This window comes from Ursus americanus, chromosome 8 (genome assembly GCF_024610735.1).
Source record: "Ursus americanus isolate L20-20 chromosome 8, mUrsAme1.1.p, whole genome shotgun sequence".
NCBI classification, from domain to species: domain Eukaryota; kingdom Metazoa; phylum Chordata; class Mammalia; order Carnivora; family Ursidae; genus Ursus; species Ursus americanus.
Genome location: NC_142134.1, coordinates 63395511 through 63416697, shown reverse-complemented (window position 1 = coordinate 63416697; position 21187 = coordinate 63395511). Strand labels below are relative to the sequence as shown.

Genomic DNA, 21187 nt, shown 5'->3' with positions numbered 1-21187 from the left:
GCTCAGTGAGGAAGCCTGACCTGGGGCTCAATCTCATGACCCCGAGATCATGACCTGAGCAAAAACCAAGAGTTGGATGCTTAACCAACTGAACGACCCAGGCACCTCTCCTTATCTAATCAATCCTCACAATGACCCCATAACATGTATAAATAGTTCTTATTTCAATGTTTTAATTAGGACTTTTTAGCTCAAATAGCTCATAAGGAGCAGATCCAGGACTTGAACCCAGATTGCTCTAAATTCATACCCAAATCTCATAATCACTAATCCATGTGGTATCCACGTTCACTTCTTGCTGACACAGGACTTGAGAAATTGAAAAGAACAGAATGAATTTGCCAACCACTGTCAGACTGTCAGATAGTAGTTATGCACTTACAAAGTCAAGAGAACAAGGTAAACAGCCCCAATTTATGAACAATCCCCCAAAGAATACCCTGTGCCTGGGCAAAAGAGGTAAAAGTTTTTGGAGCTTCCGTGACACTCCTCCATTCCTGCTTACCTCCTTTCTCAGTTCAGTTCTCCTGATCAGCCACTGACCCAGAATTCCCTCCTTCTCTCCTGTTAGTGGACAAATGAAGATACAAGAGCTACCCTCCACTCTGAGGATGGAGCCAACAGTACCCATGGGGAACAGAAACAACAAAGACTTTGGAAGGAAACAGATCTGAGTTCAAGTTCTGACTTTGCCATTGATCAGATTTGGGACCTCAGGCATGTTGCTTCCCTTCTGCATCTGTAACATAGGATAAGTAAGCATTCCTACCTCACTGGACTAGTGGGATGGAAAATGGGATCTTTTTGACAAGTGCCTTGGGCAGGGCTTAACATATATATTTGATGAATGTTAGTTTCCATAGGAATTTATTCCCCCATACTCCCAAAATTTGTGTGGATCTGTCTGCTCTTGCCCTTTTTTCCTAACCTCCCTATCCCTTCCCTGAGAGCGCCACATGAGAGCACCCAGGTTAGCCTACTGGAGGATGGTTAAGTCACATGGAGTAGCAGCAGTCTTTCCCAGTTGGTAATAAACACCAACTTCCAAATGTAGGTGAAATCATTTTGGACCATCTAGCCTCATCTGAGCTACCAGGTAGCTGCAGCCATAAGAATGACCTCAAGCAAAACCAACAGATGAACCACCCAGCTCAACCCAGCCCAACTGGCTGACCTACAGAATCATGAGCAAGTAAAATGGTTGCTGTTAAACCCTTTGGGATAGTTTATTATGCACAAAAGATAACTGATGCACAAAGTCTTTAACACAAGGCTCTGGGAGGCTGCTGGATTCATAGTACATTCCCATTCTCTAGTACTATCCCCTACATTGCTGGTGTGGGCTCCCGGCAGCCCTGCCACCTTGGTCAAGTGTGAACCTTGTATGAGATTGGACCAACCATATTCCCTCTTACATCATGGTGGCACTCTAGGTAGCTGGCCCACCAACTGTGGTTGCTGAGGTCTCTGGGGTTACCCTGGCTCTGCTCTTCTCAAGGCCTGGTTGTTCTACAGATTTGATGGCGTTCCCTGGTATCCTTCAGATAAGTTCCATAGCTAGAGTTGGTTTCTGTTGCTCATATCCCCAAAGTTCTTAATGAATAAAAATTCCTTTCAAAAAGTTTGACCCTGCTCATGAGGAAAAGGTAGTCTGTAAATATGTTTAAATGTTCCTTGTGCCCTGAACAGCATGCTGGTCTTTGCAGAAAAAGAAAGAGTAAAGAGAAAGGCACCAACTTTACCCTCATGGAATCTCCAATATAAGAGTCTTCCTGGCTCAATTTTTTGACTGCTTTTTCCCTTAATTTGCAGATCTGGCAACTAAAGAGAGTTCTGCCAAGTCAGTAGTTATTCCTAATTAACTTGAGTTCTAATGTATCATCCTTGGCTTTACCAGGAAAACCCACAAGCAGATCTGAGTCTTCGCTACTTGCCCAAGGCCATTTAGATCCTTGAAAGATGAGGAAGTAAGTCACTTCTCTTCCTTAGTGTCCTACTTAGTAGCCCAAAAGGGAGCTAATACTTTTCCTTGTGACTTTTAAGACTTGCTTGATCTCTCTCTCTCTTTCCCCTCCTCTCACCCTGCTTTAAATTTAGCTCCTTTCAGAATTCAGGTAATATAAGGAAAAGCATTCATTGAACTGATCTTGACTTTGACTTTGACTTGGGAGGAGAATGAATGTTTAGAGGAGACCTCAGAGTGGATTTCTTTGTTCAAAGGATTGTGAAATCCTGCCAGAAATTTCATGGACAGGCAGAAAGGAATAGGAATAGTGAAGAGGACACTCACATGCCAGGCACTGTTATATACAGGATCCAGACAATCCTGTGAGAGGTAGGCAGTGGTGTTCTCATTTTACAAATGAGGAAACAGATTTGGAGAAGTGAAGAGGATGCCCAAGGTCACCACCAGAGTCTTAATTCAAGTTCAGGCTTGTTGTTCAAGCTCCTGACTTTTCCACTACCTGGCTGCTCTCCTAAGAAGAAAGCAGTAGAAGTTGAGGTGGGGTTGGAGGTGGATGGTGTCATGTACCTTATTAGCAGTCGTTAGAAATTATAGGGGCGCCTGGGTAGCGCAGGCATTAAGCGTCTGCCTTCAGCTCAGGGCGTGAGCCCGGTGTTCTGGGATCGAGTCCCACATCGGGCTCCTCCCCTGGGAGCCTGCTTCTTCCTCTCCCACTCCCCCTGCTGTGTTCCCTCTCTCACTGGCTGTCTCTCTGTCACATAAATAAATAAAATCTTAAAAAAAAAAAAAAAGAAAGTATAACTCCACAGTTCTCCCTGGTTACCAAGATGAATTTATACTAACACTTCCCAAAGAACAAAATTGTTTTGAAGTTGTCTCTGTGATATCAATAAGTGAATATCAACAAATGTTCCACAAAAGTGGTGGGAGAGATTCCCTCAGTAAATAAGATTTGAACTAGTTGCTTTACTGTAGAACACCTCAAAAACTTAACTCAAAATTTAGAGTGCCCCCATGGATCTCCAGTGGGAAGATATAGTGTGATATTAGTTGGGGTAGACCTTAGGCTGCCATAACAAAGTTACTATAAAATACAGTGGGTAAAATAGAAGTTAATTTCTTTTTTATATATTAGTATAAAGATGAGTGGACCAAGGTTGGCCAAGTGGCTCTTCCATCCTCAACACATGGATTCTTAGGTGGTACCAGTGGTTATCATTTCTCAGGCAGGAGAAGCCAGAACAGAGGGAGTCCAGAGCAAGAAGTTTTCTTTTAAAGGAGATAACATGAAAGTTACATACATCCCACGTGCTTAATTCCCACTCGCCTAAACTCAACCAAGTGGACGCAACCAGATCAAAGGAAGCTAAGAGATACAGTCTCTAGTTTGGTGCCCAAATCTCAGGCCAAAATTCAGAGAGTTCTATCACCAAAATGCAGAAAGGGAGAACAAATACCAAAGGAAAATTGGCAGTCTCTCATCATCTCCCAATTTATTTACTAACAAAACTCTTTTTTACACAATGTTCCTCAGGACTGGTATTTCATTATTTTATTAGTCAGGATAGGATAGTTAATGATGCAGTGACAAACAACCCCAAAATCCAGAGGCTTAAGACAACATTAGTTTGTTCTCACCTGTACTGCATGTCTGTAGTAGGGGACGGAGGGAAAGAGAGGGTCTGCTCTGCTTTCTGGAAAGGAGTTGATGGAGAAGCTGTCCTTTGGAAAAATGCTGATTTTCAGGGTAGAAGGAATGAGAATGTGGATGAATCATGCACCCCCACATCTAACTTCGAGGAAATTTAAACTGAGTCTGACAGCAATTCATAGTCTCTTCCTCACATGCATCTCCCTCAAATCAGGCCTTTGTTCCCAGAACTGAGGCAGTTTAGACAGAGCCACCTGTCTTTCTCACAGTGTTCCAGAGTCCATTGAAGAGAAAGAAGCCTCCTTCTCTCTTCCTTGTCCTGATCTGCCACCATGTTGTACCAATTGGAGTACCAAATACAAGATCTGGATGATTATGGTAATTGGCAAAAGTATCTGCAATTATTACTTTCCCTGTACCTCTGTTCACATTATGAAGAGGCAGAGCCTATTTCTCCGATTTCTGAATCTGGTTGGGGTTTGTTTTGACCAACAGAATGAGGCAGAAGTGACACGGCGCCCATGCTGGGCCCCACAAGGCCTTGTACCATGTCCATCCACTCTCTCCTGCAGAAGACTGCCACCACTATGTGATCACCATATGATCCCTGTGTGGATCCCTGTGTGATCAAGTGTGGGTTCATCTGCTGGAGGATACTAGATCCCACAGAACAGAAATGAGCCATCCCAGCTGAGGTAACACTAGATGATATAGTGGGGTGAGGGACATAGGACAGATCACCTCAAAGCCCAAGAGGTTGATCATTAGTGTGCCCTGGAACATTGCAAGAGTCACAGAGGCCCAGGGCAACCACTATCCCAGTCTACATGTACCAGGAGTTTCCCAGGACATGGGAATTTCTGGGCTAAAATCACAAAGCCTGAGATGAACCAGGACAACTTGGTCATGTTATGGCGACCATGAACTAGTCCATGAAGCATGGCATTACTTAAGAGGAGCTAGAAAGAGGAAAATGGAGTGTCTTACCCAAGAGCACACAGTTAATTCATTCATCCCTTTTCTTCACTTAATCATATATTCAATGTCACTTAAGTTTACAGTCCTGTGACATGGATGTTTTTCTACAGGTGAAGAAGATCTAATCATAATATACATAATAAAAAAGTAATAATAGCCTTTGCCAAGTGTCTATCATCTATCTGGCACGGTTCTAGTCATTTCACATATATTAATCTATTTAATCTTCACAATAGTCGTAGGAAAGAACCATTATCCCTGTTTTGCAGATGAAAAAACTGAGGCAAAAAAAGATTTAAGTATGTGACAATGTCACATAGTCATTAGGTGGCAGGACTAGGACATCTGGGGCAGTCAGGCTCCAGAGCACGCGTTCTTTATCAGATACCGCACTGTCTGGTGCTCATCTCAGGGTGCCCAGCCTGACTGCATTGGAGACAAATCCACCCTCCGAAGCCAGCAGATCCCACCCAGACCCCTCACTCCAGCCGAAATGTGCCATTAGGCTGACATGTTTCTTGATGAAGAGGGACAGACGGGAAGACTAAGATCACAGGTGTGTTGAGCCCGCAGTTAAACCTCCATTCAAGAGGTTAACTCAGAGAGTGTTGAGCCCTGGAGAGTGTGACGTCATGCGTCAGAGGGACTTGCGATATGGTGCATTACATCACCGTACCTCGCTTCCATAGCTACAAAACTGGGAATCTGGACCAAACTACGATTAAAGCCCTGTCTAGACTTGGGGGAATCCAGTTCACCCAACGATTTCCATTCGACAGAAACAACAGAGTTCAGGAACATCGAAACAGCCATGAAACATGAAAAAAAAATCATATTAACCTAAAGCAGCTGGAGCATCATTCCTCTCCTTTTCTGCCCTTGGTAATTTGTTTTCCAGGCTGCTCTTCTATAAAAACCAGGCGTCCGATCTCAGGAGCAGCTGAGGAAAAACGAGAAATAAGAAAGATGATTTCTTGTTTGTCTTTACAGATAGCATCTATAATCAAAGCACTTTTGAACTCTCCACCCCTCCAAAAAAAAAAAAAAAAAAAAAAAAGCCTGTGTCTGCACTTTTCCCCCTAGAGAGAATGTTGTTGGCTTTCTTCCTCTTCATTTTGACACTTTCACTTCCTTTGCTGCAAGGTGAAGTGGCCACCAGACTCAGGGTGCAAGTGACCATCTCTTTCCACCGTGCTTCATGACATTGGAGCCTCCAAGAAGAACCCGTGTTAAGAGTGTCTCTTCAAGATGATTGGGCTGCTCCACCCAGCGTTGCTGAGGTGAGTGATTCCTCCAACAGAATCTCTGTCACATTGCCCATAAAAATATTGAAGATGCTTTAGTTGATGATTTATGAGTAAGTTGATTGCTCTTTGCCACTTACACTTCAAGGTGCAATGAGCTAACCATCCCCTCTGCCGTCTCACTCCACCCAACAGTGCTCTGGTCACATTGCCCGCTCTCTGGTGAGGTCTCAGATTACTCAGCAGAAGACTGAGGCAGGCTTCGAAGGGTGAGGTTTCTATCCCACTAACCAGACACTCTCCCTCCCTGAGGGCCCACAGCCCTGCTCCTTCCTTGGGCTCTTTCCCACACCCTGTGTTTTCATGACTCCACGTTTTCCCCTACTTACCCTTTGCAGAGAAACACAAGGAGTTTTCTGAAATCAAAAGCGTGTATATTCCCTCTAGATATTTTAAATTTTAGCTCCTTCCTTTCTAATAACCCCTTCCAGAAATGTCGGTAGGAGATGCTAATCAAGTTGGTTGTTTATTGAAAGCAGGCTACTTTCAGCACAATGTTGGGCTCTGCTGGGAAGCTGCTTTTCTCAAACTTATAATCTAATTGGGAGACAAGTAGTGTTCATCCATTAACTCCTATGGACATTCAGTACATAATTCTTGAGTGCCTACTGGATGCCGGGTACTAGGAAAACCATACAAGTGGTTTCCAAACTCTGAGCTCTGGCTCCCAGGGCAGGAGTTGGGGAATGGAGTTAATGACAGAGGGTCGCAAATCCACATGTATCACAAGTAGTGTCTACAGATTTTTATTCTCTTCTTATTCATGCATTCATTTGACAAATATGTACTGAGTGTTTATAAACATGGATAATGTCTCAGACGTGTCTGTGTATTTTCCAAAAACATTTGGATGCAGTTGTGATCGATTAAATACAAATCCACTTAAAAGTTTTACTGGATTTGGAATGTCCTATTCTCACTGAGTATTTTCTGGGTCAGTGGATGCCAGAAGTTCATTCTCATCATGGACCTGCATAAAAACAGTTAACACTTTTAAAATGTGTTCTTATACTGGAAAATGTGGGAACATCTGCAAGAGAAGATTAACTAACAGAGGGTCTATAGCAACACCCAAAGGTGTGGCTTTTGTAGGATGGCAGTCAGGAGTGTGCAGGCAAGGAAACCAGGGGGACATGGTGTGGGGGGGGAGCTCAGAAGCATTGGGGGGCACCAACGCCGTATTTAAGCAACCCTCACTCATCCTCATACTGCTCTACAGTATGAAGACCACATTACTTTGATATGCACATACACTCTCTTTTAAAATGATTTAGTGACAAGTTATTTTATATAATTAGTATATATATCATAACTAATAAATCCAGAACATCTAAATCTCCACCTCACTGCCCAATCCTGATTATCTAGCTCCATTTACATGATGTAGGTTTTCCAAAAGCAAAATCTACTATAATCGTCTATGTTCATCATTCTCTATACTTTTCCAAGTGCGTTTCCTATACATGTTTTGATTGAACATCACCGGGACGACAAGATGTGGACAGGACAGGAAGCATTATTCTAATGTTATAGATGAGGATAGAATACTGAAGAATAGACAATGAATTACACGGATACGAAAATTGGCAAGGGTTAGCTAGGTAAAATTGGCAGGAAAGTGGATTACGAAGAAATGTAAAATGATCCAGGGATATAGAATCTGGAATTTGGGGAAGAGGAGGTAAGCTAGAATCCTGGGCTTCTACAGACCATCATACGAGTTCCAAAAAGATTGTGCTCATGTTAAACACCAATCCCTTAAAATTGAAGAAGAGACATTTTAAAAAGGGCCTAGAAAAAAAGGCAACAACAAATACTTTTGAAAACATGGAAAATAAAATCTAGAAAAGACAGTCTAACAAGCAGAGTGATACACGACAGGAAAATTAAGGGCAACTAAGTGAGGATCGAGTTGGCTGAATGGGATTCAACCCACTAGGACTTTCTGTTAACTGTACTTTCATGGAACAATAATTCATGTGGCCTAAAAATGTCCAAAAGATTCAGCTATATTGGGTCTCATTTCAAATGATGCATATTTAGGTGAAAGGCAGCGCCATCAAAAGAATGAGCTTGGGTTTAAATTTTGCATTCAGTACACATCAGCCATCAGGCAACTACCTAATCCTTAAACTCTCCGAACTTCATTTTTGTTTTTTTCCATCTCTAAACTCAGTGTGATAATACTTCCCTGGCATGGTTGCTGCAAAGATTCTAGATGTTGTATGCAAAGCACCTAGTAAAGCACGTGGGACATCGCAGAAGCTCAAGCTGGGAGAGTTGGTATGTTGGGTGGTGGTGCTGGGTCTAATTTATATGTGTTCTCATGGCCTGGGCACTAGGCTTGGAGTCAACAGAACCCAAGTTTTGGGTCCTGACACTTCCACTTAGTAACCATACGATGAGATATTATTAAAGGTATTTAGGATTATTCATCCTGATTCTCTTTCCTCATATAAAAATGAGTATAATTTCCCTTCCTATTTCTAGTTCAATGTTCAAATGAAATGGTGGATGTGAAGTAGCTCTTAAATCTAAATGTCATATAAAAATAGAACATCATCGCTACCAAAGTCTTTAAAAGCTAATCATCTAGGTTAAAACAGCTGTGTCTCTATATATGAACAATCATATCACTGTAATAAGAACACAGGGTAGAAGTCAGTCCATGTTTTCAGAAGTCCTAGTAACAACAACAACAAAACCCCCTCAAATTATAGGAGATGCTTAGTTAGGGTAGGAGAAATTGTTTAATTTTAAGGATAAGGAAACATTTGAGCAGGCTTGCAAGAGTCATGATGACCTCCCATCTCTAGGCTGACATCAGAAAGGCCTTCTGTCCTGAGTTTATCAGAGAATCGGAGAGACCTCAGCTCGGGAGGGGTCAGAGATAGTGCCACCCGCCCACCAGGTTTGACCCAGAGAAGTGAAGTTACTTAATCACAAGGACACCCACAGCGAGGATCTCGAGGGGCGAGCTTGCCGCTGCCTCTACCTTAGGCTTCTGCTCACTGTTTTCCATGACTACACCATTACTTGGGTTCGAATCCATCCCCCATAGCTTTAAAATCCCTGGGTCTGGTAAATGGGAAGGACTGGAGAGCCTAGGTAAGGTTGTCTGCTAAACTACAGGATAAAATCTCCCTCGAATGTTCCCCCGTAGGGCCAGAGGGCTGTGAGGGGCTGGAACTCAACATCTCGAAGTTCCTCCCCTCCTTTTGCATTTATGATATCATCCAGGAAACATTTAAACAACCTAGATGGAACGAATGTCTTGCCAGGTGGTGGCTTGAGATATATACAGACGGCCCCGGACTCACAAAGAATGACTACAGAGTCCCATACATATAAGCAGCTGCTGCCATCCGCCTGCCCCCACCACCTTGCAGCTGCCGTGGGCTGTGTGAAAAAATTAAAAAAGAAAGAAAGGGGCTAGAAAAAAAAAAAAAAAAACTTGGACCACTTGCAGATTCGGTGCATTCAGAGGCAGAAGAAGGGAAGAAGCTGCGGAAACAGGAATCGCATAAGGGAGTGGACTTTCCGGATGAATTTTCAGCCACGGGGCAGCCACGGGGGATCTGGCAGCAGCTCCCACTCTCTTTGCCCTGAAAAATCTCCTCCCAGGAATGACTGTCCCCTTCCATCCAGAAGATTCTACCAATGCAGGATTTTGCCTCCAAGCCTTTTTGGAAGAAGGAAGGCAGGCAAAAATAATAATTTACCATTAGAAATCTCTTTCAAAAAGACACTCCCCTCTTTGATGGTTAATAATAAGAGTGCCTAACTCATGGGGTGGTTGTGAAGACAAAGTGAGTCAATGAAGTTCTTCCAGCTGTGCCCAATATGTGTTTTAACAGTGATAAATGTCATAAAAGTATTGGCTCCCTGTATAACCACGATTATTCCCATTTTACAGAAGAGAGAGCTGAGGCTTAGAGAAGTTAAACTACCCTGGCTAGGCCATAGAACGTAGAGGTAGAAGCAAGATTCAAGCCTAGGTCTCTCTCCAAATCCTATAATCTTAACTACTGTGCTAGAAATAGTCATATGCCTAGCATTGGGCAATCATTCACACATTGGCAAGAATTTACTCAAGCACATTGTTTTCTGCTGAAAATCAACTCAGCTCAGCTGCACTCAGCAAACAGGAATTCTGGCTAGTGAGGGGGGCAAGTAGGTTATTTGGGGAAAGAGCAGGAAGACCTGATCGAGAGACCATAGCTGGTTATTGAGTAGAAAGCCTGGAGGCAGTGACGCCCGCGGATGGGAGAGGTAGAAAAAAAGAGCAGTTTAGGGGGAGTCAAAGATGAATTCTGACCCAAGTGAAATTTCATCTCGATCTGACTCAGGAAAGGGGGAGGAAGATTTCTATCTTTTTCCCCACCTACTACCTCTTGTCCCACCCACGGCTCCAAATTACTTACTAGTACTCTTGGTAGACTACAAGAAAGTTTACATAAACTTTTGTGGGCTGGTTGGAAACATAATGCTTCCACTCCCATTTGTCATGTGTTTCTTTTGGGAAATGTGTGCTGAGTTCTAAACGAATGACTTGTAATTTAATACAACATGTGTACACTCTCGTCTCCCTGGGTTGGGCACCGTGCTGGGTGCCGGGAATACCAAAGGAGATACAAGGCAAGGTGTGTGCCCTCGAGCAGGAGCCCTGTGGGGGAGAGATGTGTAAGTGGCTAAGAGACAACATGCTGAGTGTAACAGGAGAGGTGTGTACAAAGTGCCTTGGAGCACAGAGGAGGAGGACAGGGAAATTGCTTTGAAATTAACTTTTGGAACCCAACCCCTCTGCAAGTTGAGAACTGCATGCAATGCGTTAGAAGTTACTGGAAGGACATACTTACCATTTAGTACTGAATGAACTCATTCTTCAACAGGACTGTTGCCTGCTTTTTTCCTGGCAAGTGGTAGTATCAATATCTGTGTTTTTTTCAAAGAGGTGAGAGAGCAAGGTGATTGCACGGACGCTGCTCTGGTTTGAATCTGACTTTCACTTACTAGTCACATGACATTTGCCTCTCTCGGTCTCAGTTTTTAAATCTGTAAAATGGGGCCCATGAAAATACCTTCTTCATAGAGAAGATAAATGAGCTAATGCATGCAAAGCCCAGTGCCCAAGACGGAGTAAACATCTCACCCAAATCTGGCTACTACTACCTGGGTGTAAGATATTAACTGGCTTCAAATAACTTTACCCAGTGGCGTTGTGTTTCTGGAAGATCGTTTTAAGGTATACACAGACAAGCATGTTTACATTGTTTTTTAAAGATTTATTTATTTATTTGAGTGGGGGGGGAGGGACAGAAAGAAAATCTTCAAACAGACTCCATGCTGAGAGCAGAGCCCGAGGAGGGGTTCGATCTCATAACCCCCAAGATCATGACCTGAGCTGAAACCAAGCATCCACCCCTTAACCAACTGAGCCACCCAGGCACCCCTATAATAGCATGTATTTAGCTTTACCTGTTGAGAGGGGAATACATATAGCCCATCAAATCTGCACTTTAAAAATATCACTTCCTAGGATGAGTAAAAAATGTTAGAAATATTTAGGAAAACTATTTAGGAAAGAATAGTCAGATGTTACATCTTGTCTTTCAGAATAAAAGTACCAAGCTGACCAGGAGACTTAAATCAAGGCTAGGACAGCAGACAGATGTTGCACTTTCAATTTTTCGTCTTCTTTTCTTTTCTTCTTTTTTCCCCCCCTTTCTTTGCACTGGGCATGGCTTGAAATCATTTTCGTTTTCTTAATATCAAATACATATATAAAAGAACATATTAAAATGTTCTCCAGATTTTTATTTTAAAGGGATATGGAAAAAAGCATCACAGATTAGGAAATGTAGCAAGCGATGGTCTCCCTTTCTGTGTTTTCTCACTGTAATGAAATTCAAAACTTTCACCGAGGACTCTGGGGAAAAGCACCATTTTCTAATGCCCTAACTAGAGGGAGAGTGCGTCTAAATAGCAGAAAAGAATGCTTTCTGCATGCCCGCGCTTTCTTGGCCCCGATTTCAATCCTGGTGGAAAAATTCCCTGAAGCCTACGACAGCTGAGCTTTTCGCCTGGAATTCAGACGATCAGCAAAGGAAAATTATACCCCGAGGTTCTGGGGGCACTCGAGCAGCTTGTGACGCACACAAAGGCCTGAGAGTGGACCTGCCACCTGCCACGTCCACCCCACAAGCTGGGGGAGCTCACGCTCGAGGGGATTCTAGTTTGGGGGAGGCAGTGGGGAGGAGGCGTAAGAGATGAGGACAGGCCCCTGTCGACTCATTCACTGGGTTTCCCCCAAGTTGCAGAAAGGTCTCTGGGGCACCCAGTCACCTCCACCCCTTCTTTGTAAAAATTACCCCCAGGAAAGTCCCTCTGTCTATCACGACAGTTGGCCTTTGAAACCTATGGAATGGTCATGCCTGGACGGGGTTTCCCTGGGGTCAGTATCCCCATCCGGGCTTCTGGCCCTACCGTGTCACCTCCACTGACAGGCTTGTAGAGAGAGGAGTGTGTTAAAGGCACACGAGACCAAGGGACACGAGCCACCAGGGTCTTTAAAGCCGTCTGTTAAGCAGAGCTGTCGCCTCATTCCAGCCTTGTGTCTTCTCCTCCCCTGACTGGGCACCCTCCCCGGCCTCCACCAACATGGTCAAGCAGTCTTTATTCTCCCTGCTGGGAAAGAGGGAAGCAATCAATCCCCTTGTGGGTCCCACCCTGGGAGAGCAGATACAGAGCAAAGAGTACTCACTGAATTGTGGGCAGTGGCTCTCAGATAAATCCCTTTATCTCAGCCTCAAGAACAGGATTCTCAGGCACAATACCGGACTCCCAGTTCCACGGGAGCATCAGAGAAACAGCAGCTAGTATTTTAGTGGGAGTATGCCCGCAGGACTCATAGTAAATACTTAGGCGAAACATTATTTGTTGTTGATCTGACATTCCAATGGAACTGGATGTCTGTATTTTCATTTGCTAAAGCCGGCAGCCCTACTGGAGAACAGACTCACGAGGCTGGCATGGTTATTCCTATTTTAAAGATGGGCAAATGTGGTTTGGAGGGATTGAGCCACCTGCCGGAAACCGCAGTGCTTGCGGGCACAGAGTAGAGATGAAATTTTCAACCCAGACCCACTGATGTCAGGACCAATGCTATTTCCACAGTACTGCACAGGGATTCGAGCCTTCAGCAAAACGAGTAGATGGAATGCTGATGGAGGAAAGTGAGACATTCTCTATGGAGTATGGGGAGATTCTTGGGTGCCTTGTCCAAAATGTAGAAAATCATTCAATAAACAATGGGTGGCTGTAACTGAATTGAGTTATTGGCACATTTGGAAGCTCAAAGACGCTGCTCCTTCCCTATACACACTCTTTAAGAAAAGACTTGTCCTCCTCTCCCAGCTCTAGTCCCCCTTCAACGCGACCCTTCAGCTCCTGCAGGGAGCCCATCACCCCACGTGTATAGGCAGTGCTAGATGAGGTCATGGGACGCGGCGCCAAAGGAAGCTTCGAGTCATGTTACATCCATTTAACACATGGAGGAAACCCACAGGGCTGAAGGAATTGGCTGGCCCAAGGAAAAACCAGTCCTCTCTCAGCTGGACAACCTTCAAAGCTCGGCGTGTGTAGCTTAGTCCCCTTGCTTGAACCAGGCCGCCTGGCCACAACTTGAGAATAGCGATGTGCGTTTCACTCGGTGTTGTTTTAGGGGACCAGAGGCTGTGGGGATAAAGAGAGGGAAGGGGTATTCTGCTAGAACTCTTTCTCACCTGAAGATAAGATCAATCAGCGGGAAGCTTCCGCCCGATTTCCTTCTTAAATCTATGAAACTCTATGAATCCGCATACAGGACTCTTTCTGGAGCACGTACAGCTCAGAGATGCCCACAGACCTCCAGGTCCTAAGGGAAATTACTGTGGCTCTGTAGATAGGGGGACATCTTACCCTCCTCCTCTTAAGTCCCAGCCTTCTCCAGACCCTCCCCGGAGAAGCCATGCGAGGACAGAGGGTTGCTAGTTAGAGCCAAGGAAAATGGCATTGAAAGAAAATGTGCACTCAAATCTGTCACCACCAGCAAAGTTGGCTACCTTATAATCATTTTAATATCTGATGATGAAAGCAATAAATTCTCATTGTGGGGAAAATTTGAAAGTGCTAAAAAGTATGAAGAAACAAAAACCACCCATAATCCCCTCATGCTGAGAGAGAACCTCTCCTAAAATTACAGTGAATTTCCCAAGGATCTCTGTCCGTATAATAAACATAATTGGCCTCATACTTCATCTGTGACTTTGTATTCCACTTTTTCTAACCTAACAAATTATAGCTTCCCTCACATCATTAAAAACTCTCCAAAGAATCTTCATGACTTTGATGAACCATTACCAGATACGTTGAAAATGGCGTAATTTATTTAATTATTCTCCTGCTGCTGGAGATGTAGAGTGTTTCCAAGGTTTTTCCCTAATAGAAGTAACACAGCAGTGAATATCTTCTTCACATACATTTTTATCAGACCCTTGGCACCTGTTCCCCTATGTCTAAAAATCTAATATAAAGTGGCTTCCGCTATCTGACCCAAAGATATGTGTCTTACCCTGTTCTCTGTTTTTGCCATCTCTACAAAGAGCCCCATGTCTCCCAGAGGCCACACCAACTGAACTAGTTAGAAAAGCTCTGTGGTCGGTTATAGAGCAAGGACTACCTAGTCCCTTGTCACATGAAGGGGGTTTCTTCATAGCCGGGAGTTCCAATCCCCGGTAGACTTGGACCATCATTTGTAAGAGACAGACACAGACACAGAGAGATAGAGACAGAGAGAGAGAGAAAATCCCAGGAACCATTTTCAGAGAAACCACGCACGATGTAATGCCGCTGGGAGCATGACAGTAAAAGTCCTCAGAGCTGTGCCGCTTGGTATTTTGACAGAACCCTTGCTTGCTGATTCAGTTAATGATAATGTTGGGTTCCAAATTTTTTCCAAAAGGGAGTCTTAAGTGTTCTCAACTTGGACGGGGCTGGCTTAAAAATAAACAAATAAGTTATATAAGTCCAAACTTTGGCGGATCAGGTTTTAGAAGCCAAAGCTCTGGTGTAGGATTCAAGGGGCCTGCTCACATCTTGTGGTCGGGCCTCACGTGCAGCCTTCAGGGTGGAGCAACGGGAGAACATTCCAGCTGTCCCTGAAATCCAGCTTCTAATTTGAGTACCAGCACCCACCGGGGACTCGCGCAGAGGGCGCGCCATGTCGCATGGCTTAGAAGACAGGGGAGAGAGACAAAGAAGCAAGTGCAACCACTGGTAGATGGGGACACACTTCTTTTTCTTTCCTCTCCCCCAATGTCAGAGCTCTTGAAGGCTTCATGGGGCTCTGCAGGACCCGTCGTGTTCTGCTTGACAACTGGCTGCATTTTTGTGGGAAGTGGACTTATGCCTTGAAAGTTTTGAAGACTCCTCCAGGAAGAAAGACATCAGACTCCTCAAAGTGACCCCTGTGGAGGGAGCCCCACTTTGGGTCCAGCTGTGGGAACATTTGAGGGACAGAAGCAGCCAGGGCTCTGGCGGGGTTCAAAATCGTCTAGGCGCTCCTAGAATAATAAGAATACGGCAATGTCACTAAGGAGTGTCTTCTTTCCAGTATTAGGTATCAGTTATGAAGAGCTTTGTAAGTGGGAGGTGTGGGGGACCCAAGGGTAAAAGATAAAGCACAATAGACCCTGCTCTAAATTGCTGATTCTCACTGTGGAGAATAGATTTGTTCACAGATAGCCAGAAAATGCTGCATGCCTGTTGCAAATGGCAATGGAGACCAGGGATTGACACGCGCTGGGAAAGCAAGGGAAAAGCAATACTCGCTTCCAGCCGGTAACTCAGCTTCTGGAATGCGGGCCCAGTATGGCTACAGCCTTGGATTTTCCAAAGCAGGAGAATGTGATTTTTCTGTAAAATATCCCCATTTCTTTTTAAGCTGGCTGAAAATTGTTTTAGCGCTATGCAAACTAAACAAAACATACTCATGAGCTGGATCGGAACAAGGCACCCGTGTGGACCTCTGATGCAGACTCCATTTGTTAATATGGAGAAATAGTGACCCTTACGAAAAAAGCATATTACACAAACAATATGTTTAATACAATCGATTTTGTTCCAAATCATGCATTCAACACATAGAGAAGAGATGGAAGGTGATACATTAAAATGTTAACAGTAGATGCTAGACGGAAGACTATAAATGATTTCTTCCCTCTTGTTTTTCTGCTTTTAATGACATTTTTACAACGAGCGTGTGTGGCTTCAATAATCAGAATTTTCAACAAAATTAAATTTTTATAAAAACACAAAAGTGCTGTTTTATTATGAAACAGATAAATATTACAAAAGCTTTAAGAAATAAGGAAAAATTAAATGAGAATAAGAATTTTTGGAAAATGTTAAGAATAATAAACTCTGAGGAATAAGAAAATAAATGGTGCACATTGGACATTTACAGTGAGCTTTACAGGTGTTATTTTACTTATTCTTCTCAACTTCCGTGCAATGGAACTACTGTTATTCCTGTGCACAGGGGAGAGGATGAGGCTCAGAGAGGTTAAGTAACTTGCCCAAGGTCACACAGCTCATAAGTAGCAGAGCTAGAATTCAAAACCCAGGTCATCTGTGTCCAGAGGTTATGTGTTCTCCTAACCTTAAGTAGGAGATTAGTTGCCCCTTTTTCCAAGGTTTTGATTTCTGAGTTCTCAGTAACCTGCAGTCAACTATGGTTGGGAGACAGAAGATCTTCCTTATGAGTCATCAGAAGGTCAATAATAACTTCACATTCTGTCCCAGTGCCTACACCCGTCACCTCACTTTAGCTCATGGTGTAGGCATTTCATCCTTTCCCATCATCACAAGAAGAAGGGTGAGTACAGTACTATCAGGTATTTTGAGAGAGAGAGAGAGAGAGAATCCACATTCACATAACTTCCATTACAGTATATTGTTATAATTGCTCCATTTTATTATTAGTCGTTGTTCTTCATTTCTCACTGTGCCTAATTTATAAATTAAACTTTACCATAGGAAAAGCATGGTATCTATAGGGTTTGGTACTATCTCTGGTTTCAGGCATTCGCTGGGGGTCTTGGAAAGGACCCCCGTGGATAATGGGGGAGTGTTGTACTGGAAGCAAAGTGAATGAGGAAGGTCAAGGAGATGGTGGTCTTTGACCTGGGCCTTGGAGACCCAGTAAGAGTTCCACCCGTAGAGAGAGGAAGGAAACAGTATCGCAAAGGAGTAGAGATGATACCGGGGGCTTAGCAAGAACTGATGAAGTGAGGTAAGCGGGCTGGCGGCAGTCCCGGGAGTCCGAGGTACTAAATTCCATGCATGCTGAGGAAGCACACTGTATTTACAGTCGGCCGGAGCCGTCGGCATGTCCAGTACCAGAAGGAAACTGGTGCCATGGTGTTAGTAACTTGCTGGGGCCGCCATAATAAACTACCACGGACTGGGGGCTTAAACAACAGAAACTTACTTTCTCACAGTTTTGGGGGCTGGGAGCCCAAGATCAAAGTGTCGGCAAGCTTGGTTTCTCCCGAGGCCTCTCCCCTTGGCTGGCAGATGGTCGCCTTCTCCACGTGCCCTCCCATGACCTTTCCTCTGGCGGCCTGCCTTCCTCTTCTCCTAGGGACACAGTCGGATTGACTTAAAGCCCACCCAAATGGCCTTTTTTAAAAACTTGATTTCCTCTTTCAAGGCCCTGTCTCCCAACACAGGCACATTCTGGGGTACCGATGGTTAGGACCTCATGTGAGTTTGGCAGAGAATGCAGACCGTGGAAATGTTCTCCTCTCTTCCCTCCTCCCCACTGGCTTCAGTATCAAACAGCCCGGCACGAACAGTAACCATCTCCGCTCCGGGACCCTCAAAACGTATCCCTGGGAAAACGCGTTATGAATTACGGCTGAGATTTCTCTCCCGATTCCCCCGGAGCTCTTGGAGTTCAGACGGCCAGACGGCGTGGGCGCACACGGTCACAGGCAAAGCAGCACAGTCCAAATAGCCATAGGAGGTTTTTACAAATATTTTCATCTCTGATTTGCATCTTTCAAAACAAACTTAAAGACGACCCAAATCATAACCCTCCAGCAACGCTTACAAGCCTAATGCTCCCATACTCACGGCAGCTGCTTCCTTTCTTCCCTCTCTACCCCAGGCCACAAAGACGGTCCTCTCCCCTCGCCTCTTCCAACCTCCCAGCTTTTTATTATTTCATTCCTTTCTACAGGACGGGGAGCAGGGGGAGTCAGGGCACAGGGTCGTATTAATAACCATCTACCTCGGGGCGCCTGGGTGGCTCAGTCTGTTAAACGTCCAACTCTTGGTTTCAGCTCAGGTCCTGATCTCAGGGTTGTGAGATCGAGCCCTGCATGGGGCTCTGTGTTCCGCGGGGAGTCTGCTTGAGATCCTCTCTTTCCCTCTGCCTATGCCCCTCCCCCCCTAAAATAAATAAATATTTTAAAAACTAATCATCTGCCTCATCACACACAGATAGGTCTCTCTGATGCCACTAACACAAGCCGGCATTGGCAGAACCCTTTGTAAACCACTGGTTATTTTTTTTTTCCACTTCAATTCTATCTCCTGACACTTCCAGCAACTCAGACAACTAGAAGGCAGTTTCCTCTTTGGAGGGTGGGGGAAGAATGACGTTTTCAGAAATTTCTCTGACAAATTTAAGGCTGGCCAGTGGTGGAGTAGAAACTAGCTGGTCCGTACGGCCTTCTTCCCAGGACTCGACCCACGATGCTTCTATTCTCTAAACAGGTGGCAGTAGGGGTTGGCTCACAGCCCTGAAGTGCCCCGTAAAATATTAAGAACGTTGAAATATTCCCAAGTTGCCCCAAAGTAATTTGATCTTGCCAGAAAGCTCAGTAAGAGATGCCAATCTGTCTATAAATGCAGGACTTTTTTTTTTTCTTTTTAAGATAGTTATGTTGTTTGGAAGAGAGGGGGAATGGGTTTTTTTCAGAAGAGAGTTGTATTTTTAAAGCGGTTTTCCTTTTGCAAAGTGGCAAACTTCCCTAGGTATTTTTCACTCTCAGAAGTTCTTGCAACCTTTCTTGACACCCTCTGCCCGTGTCAAATGGCAGGCACAGTGGAAGTCATTTGGCAGGCGGCGTTGGGAGATGGCAGGGGAACGGTCCTCCCCTCCACGGGGCCGGCAGGGTAATCTGTTTTCCTCATTCTGCGAAGGGAACCGTAAGCGCATTTTGCCCGCTCCAAACCCCGAAACTGGAGTTATGAAGTCGTATGGAGGAGGCCAGGAAAAATAATTTCTTGGGGTGGTTTGCTGCTTTCTGAGGCCTTTTGCTAGTGACCTGTAATACTAATTATCCTGCCTTCCTGTCTGAATAAGACATCTTTATGATGATTCACGGCTGTGGAAGCCAGAGTCCATAAACAGGCCACTGAAATTCAATTCTGTTGCCTCTCAAAACTGGAGTCTTCGGATCGTCTCCTTGCAATCCAGGCCAGTGTTGGGTATGGAAACAGGAGCAGAAAGTACTAGGCCTTCTGGGGAGAAAGGAGTCTCTGGTGGTGGCCCACTTGGGGACAAAGCATGGAATCATTTCTTTCTTTCTGCTCTTTTTTGTTTGTTTGTTTTTAAAGGGGATCAATATCTAAAAAATCCTGGTTCCATCATTTATCGGTTATGTGATGTTTTTCTGCACCTTATCTCTCTGTGCCTTGGTTTCCTTATCTGTAAAGTGGGGGAAATAGCAGTACCTACCTCATAGGGTTCTTGTGAGGCTTAAATGAGTTAATATTTATCAAGCAGTTAGAACAGCGCCTGGCACAGAGTGAGGGCTATATGCGGATTTGAAAAACACACTTCGAGAAAATAATTATGTTTAATCAAAACAAGCAGAGTGACCCAAAGGGCGAAGGTGGGTGACTAGGCCTGGGATCTGACGTTCTCTTTCCTGCAGAGTGAGCCTGAGTAGGACACACAGAGGTCAGGGCAGCCCTTCAACAATGAACCAAGAAGTGAGGAGGGCAATGTACAGGTCCCGAGCTGGCCATCTGCTTTCCCAGACCAGCAAACGATCGTTCTCAGAAACGAAGTCTGCCGACTTCAAAATTTTCCTCCCTAGCAATGAATTTTGAGGGATGCCTTTGTGGCTCAGTCAGTTAAGCATCTGCCTTTGGCTCAGGTCATGATCCCAGGGTCCTGGGATCGAGTCCCACATCAGGCTCCTTGCTCAGCGGGAAGCCTGCTTCTCCCTCTGCCTGCAGCTCCCCCTGCTTGTGCTTGCTCTCTCTGACAAATAAATAAATAAAATCTTTTAAAGAAATGAATTTGAAAACTATACCTCTGCACACATGCTTAATTTACCTAAACTTTAATTTATCATTTTAAGATTAAATGATTGCAGAAGATACATTATATATTATAAAAATTGACATTTGAAAAGAAGACAGTTGCATCACTATTTTCAACAAATTTTATGGAGTTATTACCCCAGAGATATCCTAACAATTTGCCACCCATTATCACCCATTTTAAAAAATACACAAATGGAAAATAAAAATTAAAAAAAACAAAAATATATGCAAACAAGTCTTCTTTCACACTAAGAAATTCTACTTGTTTCTTTAATCTCCTTAAACTGCTATTCTATTGTGTTCCTCTTCAGAATTTTATCCTAATAAAAATTTTTTTTAAGATTTTATTTATTTATTTATTTATTAGAGAGAGAGAGAGAGGATGAGCAGATGGAAGGGGCAGAGGGAGAAGGAGAAGCAGACTCCCCAATGAGCAGGGATCCTGATGCACGGCTCGATCCCAGGATGCTGGGATCATGACCGGAGCTGAAGGCAGATGCTTAACAGACTGAGCCACCCCAGCGCCCCAATCCTAATAAAATTTTTATAAGTTAGTCTTCTGTTCATCATTCTGTTGTGCTTCCCTGCAACACATATGTGAATATTTATTTCTCTGGCCACTAGGGTCTAAATATTTAAAAAAAAGGAAAGGAAAGGAAGGAAAGAAGAAAGAAAGAAAGAAAGAAAGAAAGAAAGAAAGAAAGAAAGAAAGAGAAAGAAAGAAAGAAAGAAAGAAAGAAAGAAAGAAAGAAAGAGAAAGAAAGAAAGAAAGAAAGAAAGAAAGAAAGAAAGAAAGAAAGAAAGAAAGGGAAAAAAGGAGGGAGGAAGAAAAGGAAGGAAGGAGGGAAGAAGGGAGGGAGGGAGGGAGGGAGGGAGGAAGGAAGAAGGGAGGGAGGAGGGAAG

At 44.1% G+C, this 21187-nt stretch overlaps 1 protein-coding gene across 2 annotated transcripts in view; it reads left to right on the top strand.

The window, feature by feature from the left end:
• Positions 1-5738: 5738 nt before the first annotated feature.
• RBPJ (recombination signal binding protein for immunoglobulin kappa J region) overlaps positions 5739-21187 on the top strand; it is a 214694-nt gene continuing 199245 nt past the window's right edge. Inside the window, exon 1 of one of the 2 annotated variants that reach the window (XM_045799268.2) lies at positions 5739-5875. Coding sequence is in view for 1 of the 2 variants with exons in the window: in XM_045799264.2 (XP_045655220.1) it covers positions 5844-5875 (32 nt within the window). In the remaining variant the exon portion in view is untranslated. The remainder of the gene's footprint in view (positions 5876-21187) is intronic. The other variant, XM_045799264.2, reaches the window with a different exon arrangement.